The following is a 15,008-nucleotide window of genomic DNA, read 5'->3' on the forward strand; positions in this document are numbered from 1 at the left end:
TCTCTTTTATCTCTGTCTCTCTCTCTCTCTCTCTCTCTCTCTCTCTCTCTCTCTCTCTCTCTCTCTCTCTCTCTCTCTCTCTTTCTCTCTCTCTCTCCCCCTCTCTCTCATCACTCACCAAATCGAATTTCCATTGAGTCTATCCTGCCATGTGTGGAGACCTGCACCAGGGCATCATCCAACAACCTAAAGTCTCACTGAGAGAAAACTGAATGTGCTTCCTCCAATTATCAAAAGCATTGTAATATATTACCATAAACATATACTATGGGGGAAAAAAAACTACTAATAAAGTATAAAAGCCACGTGTTCCTGCCACCCACAGAGATTTCCAGCCAGCAGCTCACAGCTACTTTCAGCTCTGATAACACTGGGACTGTGTGTAAATCTCTAGTCTTTTCTCTGTCTCCCTAAAGTTGGCTGCATACATAACCGAACTGCCTTTACCTAGAAAGTAAGATCATGATAAACACTTGAACTTAATTTTAAAATTTGAACTATATTATGAATACCTATGTGCACTTGTAAGTATATGCATTATGTTTAAGCATTATGTATCCTTATTTTGGGGCATTGAAAACATTTTATTCATTCAGTGTAATAAACACATCTCAAGAGGTCAGGTCTTTCCTGAAATCTGAAGCAATTCCACAGAGAAGTTTCTATGTGCAGAAACTGGCTCCTGTGTTGGCGTGATGTGACAGTAAAAAGCCATCCTAAGGTGGATTTGCACTAACTAATTATCTTGATGAATCCCTATGACTCTAGTATTTATAGTGTTAAAATGCCCAAACTGATAAATGTGTTTATCTTCACCAAGAAACATAACGTTGCCTGTTTTGCCTATGTCTTAAGGCTGTACGCCAAAGGAAGCCTTGCTGTCTCAATAGCAACTAGTGACCAGGATCAAAACCATCCCACAGGCCTGTAGCAAAATTCATCTTTAATCGAAAACATCAAGAAGCAAGGATTGTGGTTTTTGGAGCATTGATAGAGCAGTTAATTCAGTCTTATGACAGGCCTTGCGATTGTGGCTTGTAGGTTGAAAATAAGGACAAAATATCAAATGAGGAAAAAAAGCATTTCATCAAAAGGAAAAGAAATAAAAAAAAAAAACTTGTTGTTTCCATGGACATCAGAGGCCATCTTTGCTGGATCTGCTCCTCTCTCTAATTCCAGCCTGCGGTTACGTTGTGGAACATAGACTGTGTGTGTGACCAGTGCCACAGAGCCCCACTCCCACATCCTTACTCTTCCCCACCAACTTTTATGAAGAAAGTATCATTTGAAACATCACCCTGGGGTGAGAAAATTCTTTCTATAAGATTTTTTTTGAAGTAAATCAAAACAGCAACAAAAACAAATTTTAATAGAAAACAAGCTGAGGTTGTTTCTTAGAACCGAGTTTTTAAAGAATCAAGGACTCAAGGGCAGATGCATGGGGGATGGTTCTGAGCAAGGCAACGCTGGATGTTCATTTCTTCCATTCAAATCCCAAGAACAAGGACTTGAACTTCCCCGTTTCTTCCATTTTTCCAAGTAGAGTGCTTCTTCTCTAGAGACAGTTGCATCCCAGTGACAGCTGGAGCTACCTGGAAGTAGAGCTCTGTAATGTTTCTGCTGGTTATAGACACACACGATAAAGTGTCCCAGAAATAACGTTCTTTCATATATTACTTTTTGGTTTATTGCATAGACCACAGTCTGAATAAATCATGGTCATGGTCCTTGAAGGTCACAGAATCCCCAGGTTTTAATGACAGTGCTTCACATAGCATTGTGTTATACATTCTGATGCAGCCACCCAGACTTGAGGTCACATCCTCTGGTTATCCCCACAGCTATCAGTCCATTGGTAACATTCTGACTTCACTTCCCTTTTGAGTTGAAGAAACTGGCATTTGCAGGGGTAAAGTGGATAAGGACTAACTTAATTCGATAGCATTGGTGGTGTCTTGTAGGCTTTGATTTTTTTTTTCATAACCTACTTTTGTAAGGGTTCTTCAATGTGTTTTCCTCCCTTCTAGCCCATCCCCCACCAATGGTAGTGGAAAGAAAGGGTTAATAAGGCAAAGGGGTGATGCAGACCTGTTTAGAAGTAGTTCTTCTGGGCCATTCCGATCTTCATTATCAGGATATTGGCAGTTCAGTTCACACAAATTAGCAGTGGTACACCAATCTACCTTCAAACACCACTCACAAATCAGCAACAGCAGCTTGATCCAGAAGAAACTGTGAGGTTTTGCAGGTTGGCCTGAGTCCACACAGAATCAACAGGAAGTCACCAGAACACCACCAGAAGTTTTTTCATGCCTTTCCCTCTATGAAGTCATGACAAACTATGATCAGCAAAGAAGGCAAGGTCAACCAATACCATAGCAAGGAGAAATGTCTGTTGGGTTATACTTATATATTTTCCAAACACCACATGTCCTCTCAAGTGTTTGCTCTAGCAAATACATCACATGCCCTTTGTCTAGGCAACTTCCAGAGAAGCAGAATATGTCTGTTCTCAGCAAAATATCCACTCATAGGACAGTTTCCATTAAAAATCATCACATGATACAACTGAGTTTCCAAAGAAACCAGGAATTTCCCCTTCAGTGTTCCCTAACCAGTTTAATCTCTGATTGCTGATGCTATCATACTGTAGAACATGAATGGGTCATGTTCTCTAAGGGTCAATTATGTTCTAGAAACTGTAACCAATCCTCCTTTTGAAAACTACAACAGTATAAAGTATGAGTTCCCATTTCCATGAAATAAATGGCACAAATAGACTTGAAGAGGTACAGGTTATTATAAAATATTATAATGTTACCAAGTGAGAAATAAAATGTGAATACTTTATGATCCAGGTCCTACAATACAACAAAATAGTCTGTTTGTTTGTAAACGTTTTTATCAATGCATATAGATACTTATGTGATGCAGCATGGTAGTTTAGCACGTGTGCACAGTGTGTAATGATTACCCGGAGATTCTTGTCATGTGCCTGTCCTTGAGTGCCTGTGATTTCTAGATCCTTTCAACTGGCTGCTTCAAGTTTGCAGTTAGTCGGTGCCAACTACAGCTGTCACTGGTGCTCAGAACATCAGAATTCATTCCTCCTACAAACTGCCTTGCCACTAAACTCATTGACTCTCCACCCTCAGTTCTCCTCCTGGGCTGCCGCAGCCTCAGTGAGTTCTCTTCTGTCTCAGCTGTTACTAGTGTAGCTTCCACGTGAAAGTGAGAACACAGCCTGTTTCTTTCTCTGAGCTGACTTATTTAATAGTTCAACCCATGTAGCTACAAATGACACAATTCCACTCTTTATAGTTGAAAACTATTCTACTGAGCATATAAACCAAGGTATATTTATCTATTTTTCTACTGATGGGAGGGCATTTGAAATGTTTATCTTAGGATTCAGTACATCGAGAACACATACTTTACATTCCACCACAGATTTTCTTGTTGTCAGTAAGAACATGAATTATACTTTCTGATGTCTATCCCACAACTTGCTCCTCCTCCACTTCTTCCTTTGTCCCTTTTCCTTCTTCTTCCTTCCTTCCTCCCTTCCTTTCTTCCTTCCTCCCTTCTCTTCTCTTCTCTTCTCTTCTCTTCTCTTCTCTTCTCTTCTCTTCTCTTCTCTTCTCTTCTCTTCTCTTCTCTTCTCTTTTCTTCACGTCAGTGTACCATAGCGTCTGCCCATAAATTCAGTATTTGGGAAACTGAGGCAGAAGAATAACTATAATTTCAGGGCCACCTTGGACTTCATTGCTAGTCTGTGATATATGGAATAAACTATCTCAAAAAAGAAATTAGCTGGCTGAAGAACTGGAACAAAAAGGAGTTCGTTGCATCTGTTGTTTGTTAAAGGCTATATGTGCCTTTTTGAGACAGATCTCACCATAAACACTGTGTGCAAACATTTGCCTGCTGCCAAGCATTAGTGTGTCCTAAATGCTTCAAAGAAAAGATCTCTTTGGACATTGGTATTAGAGAAGTGAATTTCAGCTACCATATCAGCAACTACCTCTCTACTCTTGCTATGAGACAGTGTGGAATTTATAAAAATGAGTAACTAGGATCTCCTAGGAGAGGATTCTAAGGGAACCAAGGCTTTGGTACAAAAGAACAGGAATATGACACCCAGGTCATTAAAGGACAGAAGAATAGGGCATGCCATAAGTGTCTCTGGAGGACAGAAGGACAGAGGCATGGTATGGGTGTCTCTAGAGGACAGTGGGAGAAGGACAGAGGGCAGCTTCTCCAGCCCATGACATAGAAATAGTGACAGCTAAAAAGAACTTTGTTACCACAAGAATATTGGAGAGACTTGAAAGTTGACCGGGTATGCTCCTTAAAACCAACTGCAGATTTGCTCCCCTGGTTCTGAATGTTGTGACCCGACGGTCATGTAGCTTACATATTTTCTTCTCTATTTGCTTTTGCCCTTAGTTAAATAGGAAGGAAAAACTCACAGTCTTTGCTTTTTGATGCCCCAGGGAAGTCATATGCCAGTGAAGAAGTGAGGGCCTGGGGCGGGGGTGGGGGAGCACCCTCTTAGAGGCAAAGGGGAGGGGTAATGGGATAAAGTGTGGATACTTCAGTCCTTCTTAGAAGCTGGAACAAAATACCCATGGAAGGAGTTACAGAGACAAAGTGTGGAGCAGAGACTGAAGTAAGGACCATCCAGAGACTGTTCCACCAGGGGATCCATCCCATAAACAACCACCAAACCCAGACACTACTGCAGATGCCAACAAGAGCTTGCTGACAGGAGACTGATAAAGCTGTGTCCTGAGAGGCTCTGCTTGTGCCTGGCAAATACAGGAGTGAATACTCACAGCCATCCATTGGACTGAGCACAGGGTCCCCAATGAAGGAGCTAGAGAAAGTACCCAAGGAGCTGGAGGGGTTTGCAGCCCCATAGGAGGAACAACAATATGAACTAACCAGTATCTCCAGAGCTCCCTGGGACTAAACCACCAACCAAAGAAAACACATGGAGGAACTCATGGCTGCAGCTGCATATGTAGCACAGGATGGCCTAGTCAGCCACCAATGGGAGGAGAGGCCCTTGGACCTATGAAGTTTCTATGCCTCAGTATAGAGGACTTCCTGGGAGAGGAAGCAGGAGTGGGTGGGTTGGTGAGCAGGTGGAGGAGGGGAAGGGATAGGGTGTTTTCATAGGGGAAACTAGGAAAGAGGATAACATTTAAAATGTAAATAAAGAAAATATCTAATAAAAAATAAAATAAGGAAAAAGAAAAAAAAGAAATACCCACCACGAATACTGCATGCAGCATATAAATATTGCTTGCTAGTACATTGCTTGAAAATACTCATTTGTTTACAATCTGAATCAATGGGGCCACTTAGAGTCAGTAAAGTTCATCCTTTATACAACTTTCTAAAAGCTTTCTGTAAAACATCCCCTGTTCTTTCCAAACGTGATGATTTCTTATCTGTTCAACAAATAGCAAAGCTTTTCATTAGGGAACAGCCACAGGGAGAGACAAGCAAGAGAGAGTTAAACAGGTACAGATTCAGACACACACCACAGACAGAAGACAGCCAGATAGACAGGCAGGCAGACAGACAGTACATAGATAGAAGACATGGGGAGCAAAGTAGGACATGCCATTCTGGGTATGCAAAACAAAAACAAACAAACAAATAAACAAACAGTCTACTGGAGGGGGACCAGAATAATTAAAAAATAAGCTGAAGTAAAAATACTAAAATAAAAATAAAATGTATACTATGAAATAGCAAAACAAGAGAAAAGAGAATTCTTTATATATATTTCTCTTTTTAAAAATACAAAGGGAGACATTTCTGAACTATGGACAGTGTCCTTTTGTTAATATTTCAATTCATTGGTCCTAAATCATCAGTGATAATTTTTACTTCCTTGACATAAAGAGCTGATGTCTCTTCAACCCTTGAATTGTCATTTAGATTATGCTCACAAGATCAGTGACCAATCACGTTTCCTTTCTCAGGCAGAGGACTAAGTGTTGTGTTACCTCCATGCTGGTAACTGGCCTGTACAAACATGCATCTTCAAGAAACAGATTAGCATGGTGATCTAGCCCCACCCTGCCCAGCCCCACCCTGCCCAGCCCAGCCCAGCCCAGCACAGCACAGCCCAGCACAGCCCAGCACAGCACAGCACAGCCCAGCCCAGCACAGCACAGCCCAGCACAGCCCAGCCCAGCACAGCACAGCACAGCACAGCACAGCACAGCACAGCACAGCACAGCACAGCACAGCACAGCACAGCACAGCACAGGGAAGGACTATGTCAGCACACCAAAGGAAGGACTATGTCAGCACACCAAAGCATGAGATGAGATGAAGGCAGATGTCGATGAAATTCTTCTCCTCCTCATATCCCTGTTATTTCTTTTGATCTTTTCATGGTGGACAAGATTTCCCATATGTTTGGTGTCATGAATCTGTAGATTTAACATGTTTTGACTTATGTGTTACTTTCTTCTATTATACCTTACATGTTTGAGATTCTGTCTTCCATCTCCTGTATTCTGTTGGTGATGCTGTGTCTGTAGTTCCTATTAGCGTACCCAGATTTTCTATCTCTGGAATCCCCTCAGTTTTTGTTTTCTTTATTGCTTCTATTTCTATTTTCATGTCTTGAACCATTTTATTAATTTCCTTCACCTGTTTGATTATATATTCCTGTATTTTTAAGGGGTTAACTCAAATCCTCTTTAAGGGCTTCTGTCATCTTCATACGATTGAAATTAGAGTCACTTTCTTGTGTGTCAGCTGTTTTGGACTATCCCAGCCTTACTGTACTGGGACATCTGGGTCCTGGTGGTGTCATATGCCCTGCTGCTGTTGACTGTATCTCACGCTGGCTTCTAGGCCTCTGCATTTATGTTATTAAAGTTTTAGGAGTGATTTCTGAGCTTATCTTTGTTAGATGTCTCCCTCCCCGCTCCTCCCATTGTCTTTTCTCTTACTCCTTGGTCTTCTGGCCTAAATGGCCTGGTATTCTGGTCCAGTAGGGTGTCTCCACTGGGGTTTTGCTGCCTATGGGACCTCTGAGGTTTGAGTGCCACATTGCCTCTGGGGTTCCAAGTACCTCTGTGGCCTTTGGGGTTCTGGGTACTTGCTTGGTTTCTGGAATTCTTAGTACTACCCGGCCTCCAGTAAAGAGGACGTCTTCTGACAAAGTTATGAGCTGGGATATGGGGTCCAGGGAGGAGGTGAAGTTGGGGTTATTGGGGCATAACACATTTTATGAAGTGTTAGCAGGTGGTAGACGGTGTCTTACCTGGGGTCCCTAGAATGGGCCTGGCTTCTGCTAAAGTAGCTGGAGTTGTGGCTGGAATATGAAGCCCAGAGCATGGGGTCAAAAAGATTCTTACAGCTAGTGAGATCAGTTCGCTTCCCAATTCATTGCAAAGTCAGAAAGGTCAGGGTGATAATTTAATATTCATTTTACTGCTTGTTTGTGGTTCCCTCTACTATTCTAGAGCTAAGCATAGAGAGATTTTAATATTCCAACATCATTTTAAAGGTTGTAGAAGAATCCTAATCCATGCCTTTTTCTTCTGATTTCTAAAAGATTCTTTTACAGACAAAGCAGTTAGAGGTTCTTCCCTCACAAGCTTTAAATTTCCATTACCTGACAGTGGCGGGTATACGAGAAAGTCATCAAGGCTTCCCATATCTTCTGACATTTTGTCATTCCAGTGTGATCGATGCTCCCCTCTTTATAATGACAAGCCTTTCCGCAGTGGCGACAATATTCATGCATTCAACTGTAAGCCTTGCCAGTGCCACAGCCATGCCAGCAGCTGTCACTACGATGCTTCTGTGGACCCATTTCCCCTGGAGCACAACAGAGGTGGTGGAGGAGTCTGTGATGACTGTCAGCATCACACAACAGGTAATCCCAAGTCCTGAGTGGCTGGCTCAGCCTGTGGGCCACAGGTGTCTATCTCTAGATACAGGAATATTTTAAATTATGATTCTGTTATCTTAATTAGGAATGAGCTTTCATGCTGTTAAGTTGGGGAGCAAAGCTGCTTCATCAAACCACTGAGTTTGCAGGAAGATGTTTCTACAAGAGGGTTCACATCATTGACTGAACTTGTAATTCATACAGCTTACCCTAGCTCAGCTTGATACATCCTTACAGAAACTTACTTGTACCACTTACATTCCCATCTTCTTTGGGCCTGGTTTCACACATGGGTGTGTTACCTTTACTGAGAGTTTACACAGAAACCAGTCATCTTTTGAAGATATTATAAGTACATAGACCAACACAGTGGTTTATAGGAAATGGGGCTTAATGGAGATCCTGGCAATCTGAGATGGATCCCCAAAGTCTACATGGTGGATGTCTTAGTCAAGGTTTCTATTCCTGCACAAACATCATGACCAAGAAGCAAGTTGGGGAGGAAAGGGTTTATTCAGCTTATACTTCCATACTGCTGTTTATCACCAAGGAAGTTAGGACTGGAACTGATGCAGGAGCTGATGCAGAAGCCATGGAGGGATGTTCTTTACTGGCTTGCTTCCCCTGGTTTGTTCAGCCTGCTCTCTTATAGAACCAAGACTACCAGCCCAGAGATGGTCCCACCCAGAAGGGGCCTTTCCCCCTTGATCACTAATTGAGAAAATGCCTTACAGTTGTATCTCATGGAGGCATTTTCTCAACTGAAGCTCCTTTCTCTGTGATAACTCCAGCTGTGTCAAGTTGACACAAAACTAGCCAGTACAGTGGAAAAGAAAGACTGACTCCTGCAAGTTGTCCTCTGACCTCCTCAGGCTCACATGGTACATACATGTCCAACACACACACACACACACACACACACACACACACACACACACACACAGTAAAAAAGGCTATAAATACAGAAGGTGATAAATAGTCTCTGTAGGTTCAATGGTAACAGGTAATTTCTACTAGTCATTAAAGTCACTATTTTTCTGAAGAACATTATTTGCATTAAAGCAGAAGCAGGTAGTATCAGTGTCTGAAATATAATTCAACTACAATAGACCAAAGCGTGCTACCCAAGGACACGAGTCAATGATTTAGATAAGTACCAACCATATAAACAGCATGAGACCCTGGCCAGGGACCTAAGCCATGAAGGTGAGTATTCCTGGGCTTCTCATGCAAGAGCAGGCTCTAGAGTAGAGACACAGACTGGGGCCCCATCAGAACTGTGAATGTCAACACTCTAGAAACATTAAGAATTTAGTTAACTTTTAATTCATCAGAAGCTAATATCACTCAAACTGAAAATTTTAGTTGAGTATCCAGTTTTCTGATATTGAGTCCACTTCTAGGAATGTCAGAACAGGGTATATGGTTTTCAATAGGAAAATTGAAAATGTGAAAGTTTATTTCAGATTCTTTCTTTGGCTTTGGCAGCATCCACACTGGCTCTGGAAATTACTCATAGCATCGGAACCCATTTATTTAATCTTATTATTTTATTCATATCTATTATTTTATATATCTTATACTATGTATGTTTTATATATGTATTTTTCATATTAATTATTATTTTTATGTTATTTATTTATTATTTTATTCATAAAATGGCCAGAGTAAAGGGCTACTTCATTAACTGAAAGCTGTAGGAACTACATTGTGCCCTGAATATATCAGGGTCTTCTAGTACTTAGTAGAAGACTTGCCTGGTATATATAAATATAGCAAGTTTCTTTATTCTGATACTTGACGTAAAAAAAAATATAATTGACAAATGCACTAAAAAGTCATATTAACTGCACAATAACCATTATGTTAAGAGCATTGTCCAATTTTCACAATTTACTTCTGAAAGATACATGTCTGTATATTTTTCTGTATCTGTGTGATCACATGTATGTATATTGATCATGTGTATATGTGCGGAGACCAAGATTTCACATCAAGTGTCTTTGTCAGTCACCCTCCACCTTTTCTCTCTCTACCTGGAACTCACTCACTTGAATGAACTGGCTGGTGGATGAGGCCCAGGAATCCATCTGTCTCTGGGTGATTGGTCTGTGCTGCCGGTGGATCTGGCTATTTTTGTGTATGCTGGGTATCTGATTCAAGTCTTCCTGCAAGAATAGCAAGTGTCTTAACCTGTGTGAGCTCCTTGGCTCTCAACGAACATTCATGACACAGTGCTCCTCTGTCCTTCCTCTTCTGTAGATGTCATCGACATTATGTGTAGCAATTCCTCATATTTTGCTCTAGAAATAAGTGGTTGGCCATGAAAAAACAATTTTAAGTTTAGAGGAGGATTCCTTTAGAATGTATGATCCCCGACAAAGCAAAACTTCTCAGAAATGTGGTATTGCACAGCAGATGGGCGTTTAATGAAGTAGAGCACCATTTGGAACAGGTTCGCTGTTTCATATGCTCCGGATCACTAAATTGGCAGGTAGAGATGAAAGGTGCATTAAAATGGACGTCCCCAAAATTACAGAATTTCCTCAAAGGAATACCGTCTTCAATCTTGAATTATGCGGCCGATTGTAATGAATGATGAGTCCTAATGCATAGCCTGTCCTGACACAGGGAGACACTGTGAGTCGTGCCAGGATTACTTTTACCGACCTGTTGGTGCTGATCCTGCTGCCCCGGATGCTTGCAAGCACTGTGACTGTAACAGGGCCGGGACTAGAAATGGCAGCCTCCTCTGTGACGTGGTGAGTTACTCCCAGGAAGTATCCTGGGAGGTAAGCAATGGCTGTCCTGCTACAGATCAGTCTGGGACACTCTCCCAGGCTCTCCAGACTATTTATTTTCCAGGAAGTTTTGAGTTGGCCTTTAAGAGACAACTGAGGTAGCTAGGACCTTGAGTGGTGTCCAGCATGAATGTTAACTGACTGCTGTGTGGCCAGAAAATGCTAAAGCAAAGGACTCGTTTTCGTTTTCATTTCGTAAATGTCAAAAAGAATTGGAGAGTACAATTCTAAGCAAACTGCAAAGCAGAGAAGTATCAATTTTTAAATATATATATATAAATAAGACACTTTAATACCAAAGCCAGGAGAAGATAAGTCCTGCAAAGGCAGTTGCCTGAAGACGCAAATGGAAGTCATGTTTCTCTGCTTCTAAATTTCTACCTGCCTAGTTTGAAAATGAAATATATGTTTATATTCTTAAAACATGCTTATTATATATGTGACAAATTTTAATGTCTGATCTTCCCTAAGCTGGGTTGCTAAGTCCTTCTTTAAGCCAGTAGCTCTGTGTTCAGTCTATGGTCAATATCTCTAATTTGGTCTTGTTATCCTCATATCCAAAATGACTTCAGGTAAAGAAAACTTGTCTAATAAAACCAACTCAATGACTATTCATTTTAATGAATACATATAACTTTTAACAGTTGAGAACACAGTGGTCAAGACAATATGCCCAGTTTTAGAACATTTTATAAACTGCATCATAAACATAGTAAATTCAAGACAAGGTATATGTATCCTATAACTTTCAGCCAACCCTGAACAGAGACTTTCAAAACAAGTTAAGTTGGTGATTTCTTGTACTCTAAGAATTTACAAGGCAAACTCACCAGTTTGGGTCCAACCAGCCATGGCCGGATAGCAAACATGAAGCCAACCTATGTTATATAGTAAGACTTGTTTCAAGTCAGTTTCTAAAACCAGAATGATAGAATCAATAAAGACAGATTAAAGACATGGAGGGCTGTCAAAGTGTGGGAATGGCAGGAGGCCATGTTTGTTGAGACACTCAAATCTGAAAGACTAACGAGATCTAGGTTATTTGATACCATTGAGAACTTTGTTTTCTGAGGCAGGAGGCTGAACCTGACGTCCTGGCAGGCAAGAGGATACTTTCTACATCCCAGCCTTCAGTGTACAGTTTTCACACATTTCTTAGTGAAACCATACTTCAGCTCCATACTGCTCATTCCACACACCTCATGTCTTGCTGTTTGAAGTCTGTGCTGGCTTATACAGGTTGTCGGCTCAGCATACCTAGAAAGAACGAACCTGAATGGAATAGAGCTTCAGATTGCCCTGTGGTCACATCTGTGGGTATTTTCTTGATTTCTAATTGACAGAGGAGGACCTGGCCCACAGTGAGCATACCACCCCTAAATAGGTGGGCCTAAGCTTTAGAACAAAGTTAGCTGAATATGAGCCTAGAAGAGAGCCGGTAGCAGTGGTCCCCATGATCTCTGCTTCAGCTCCTGCCTCCAGGCTCCTGCCTGGAGTATTCACTCTAAATTCCCTCTGTGGAGCATAACAAAGCCTCTCGTGGTTATTTGTGAACATGGTGGCTTTTACAATAATAGAAACCAAACTAGAACACACACATACACACTACACATGAACACATAGTCACACACATACTTACACACACAGACTCATACATAGCACACACAAACACACATAGTCACACAGACACTCAACACACATATGCAGACACAATCACACACACATACATAAACACCAAGCAACAATATACATACCCAGTCACATACACACACTTATACACACATTCACATACACTATACACACATGCACATAAATGCATACTATATATATGCCAAATACCACACACACATACTCAGATTCACACACATATTTACACAAACACATTCACACATACTACACACAACACACAAACTCACACAGACAGTAACATACACACGCACACACACAAATACTCACACATAAATACACACACCAAACACCACACATATATTTACACACACACATTCATACATACCATATATCACACAATCATAAATTCATACACTCATATACACACTCTGATACATACACATAAATATGTGCATATATATATATATCAAATACCACACATATGCATTCGTAGACACTCACACAGACACATTCATATATATATATATATATATATATATATATATATATATGCTCATACTCATACAAACACAAACAGACATGCCACACATTATACATACACACATCAACACAGTCACTCATATACACACAAACACTCACATATAGTCACAAAGACACAGCATACATACAGTCACACAGACACATTCACACACATACTTTCACACACTCACACAGACACATACCACACACACAGGAGATATGGTTCCTACCTTCTTACAGTGTCTATATCTTGTAGATTTTACCTAAATAATCACTGTTTGTTCTAACATCCTGAATTGGGTGCATGGCTTTCTTCTAATAAGTCTAGGTACATATCAGTATGTGTAATTTAGATCAGGTATGTAATTTAAAGCTATTACAATATGTAGGTGAGAGTTATGAGTATACACAAGTCATATGCATACATTTAAAAACAGAAAAAGAAAAGTGAAAAATTCATAGGCACAAGACAATAATGTCCGTCTGCCTACTTCCATTTCACATTTTCCTGCTGAGTTTAAACAATGTAAATCAAACCAAAAACAAAATAAAGGGATTTGAATAACAAATGTCTCCATTTGTACATAAATCATATTACTTACAAAAAAAACATTAAAAAAATATTAAGTGGCATGTAGAAGCCCACATCCAATATCTTACAGCTAGGCAAGTAGGGGTGTGAATTCCAGATAACTGGGCTACCTCACAAAGCCTGTATCCAACAAACACACTGGCAAACAAAACAATATCAAAGCCCCAAATGAACAAAGCACTAAATTAAACAAAGTTCCCCAACTATTATAACTAATGAATTATCAGATTTTCAAGATTTAAGATAAATGCAGAAAAAATCAGATATAATTCTACATGGCAGCAACAGTGCAAAGTTATTACTAAGACTATGACATATAAAACATTTTAAGGGTAAATTATTCAGGAACGAACTTAGTGAAAGATTTGCAAAGTTGACACTTTGTAAACTAAGAAGCATGGTTGAACTAAAGACAACTAAATAGGAGGGTTTTTCCATTTTCAAATGTTCATGTGTCAGATGATGTAATGTTTTAAAATCAGAATCATTCATCAAACTGGCCTGTTGATTCAAGACTATCCTTATATAAAATACAATTTATACATAAATATAAATACAAAGGCTCCTTTTGAGATCAGAGCAATCGGATTCAAAATTAATTTTTTCAAAGAATATGTCTAAAACAGTCATAAAAGGCAGTGGTGAGTTAAATTATACATATTTTCTGATTTTAAACTGTTTTACTGTTTTACAGTTGTCAATGGGATATGATAGAAAGCACTGTGTGTGTGTGTGTGTTTTGTATATATATCTATCCATATGTCCATCTGCAGAAATAAATTCTTTACAGTAAACCTTTTTTTTCATTTTTATTTATTCATATTTTATGTGCCTGGGTGTTTTGCCTGCTTCTATTATCTGTGTGAGGGTGCCAGATGCCCTGGAACTGGAACTACAGTTGTGAGCTGCCATGCAGGTGGTAGGAATTGAACCCAGTTCCTCTGGAATAACAGCTAGTGCTCTTAACTGCTGAGCCATTTCTCCAGACCCATGAAAACCTGATACTTTGATGAAGAAGTCAGGGCAGTTCATTGGATAAAGCATAATTTTAACAATAAATGTGCATACATATGCTAAAGAAGAAAGCTAGCTCTCTACCTCACCCTATACAGCTAAACATACATCTACACATTATATATCAAAATGGAATGGAGCATTGAGTCCAAGAGCCAAAAATCACAAAATTATTAGACAAAGGTAGCATTTAAGATATTGTACCAAAAGTATAAACATCTAAAAGGACATAAGTGATTCTTTGTAAAATCCAGTCATTTGCATGGTTTTGCCAGCTGCAGATAGTTTTTCAAGTATCTGACATTTGAAATTCTGGGGACTTGAAAGGATATATAACACAAGGGTCCTGAGAGGGGTGTGGTGCTGCTGCTCCTCCTGCTGCTGCTCCCCCTGCTGCTGCTGCTCCCCCTGCTGCTGCTGCTCCTCCTCCTGCTGCTGCTCCCCCTGCTGCTGCTGCTCCCCCTGCTGCTGCTGCTCCCCCTGCTGCTGCTGCTCCCCCTGCTGCTGCTGCTCCCCCTGCTGC

The 15,008-nt window shown here is 40.4% G+C and overlaps 1 protein-coding gene across 1 annotated transcript in view; it reads left to right on the forward strand.

Moving 5' to 3' along the window:
- Positions 1 to 15,008, forward strand: part of Ush2a (usherin) — a 673,376-nt gene that overhangs the window by 96,895 nt on the left and 561,473 nt on the right. Inside the window, exons 9-10 of the mRNA XM_021165303.2 lie at positions 7,720 to 7,915; positions 10,562 to 10,692. Coding sequence (XP_021020962.1) covers positions 7,720 to 7,915; positions 10,562 to 10,692 — 327 coding nt within the window. The remainder of the gene's footprint in view (positions 1 to 7,719; positions 7,916 to 10,561; positions 10,693 to 15,008) is intronic.

This window comes from Mus caroli, chromosome 1, assembly GCF_900094665.2.
Source record: "Mus caroli chromosome 1, CAROLI_EIJ_v1.1, whole genome shotgun sequence".
Lineage (NCBI taxonomy): Eukaryota > Metazoa > Chordata > Mammalia > Rodentia > Muridae > Mus > Mus caroli.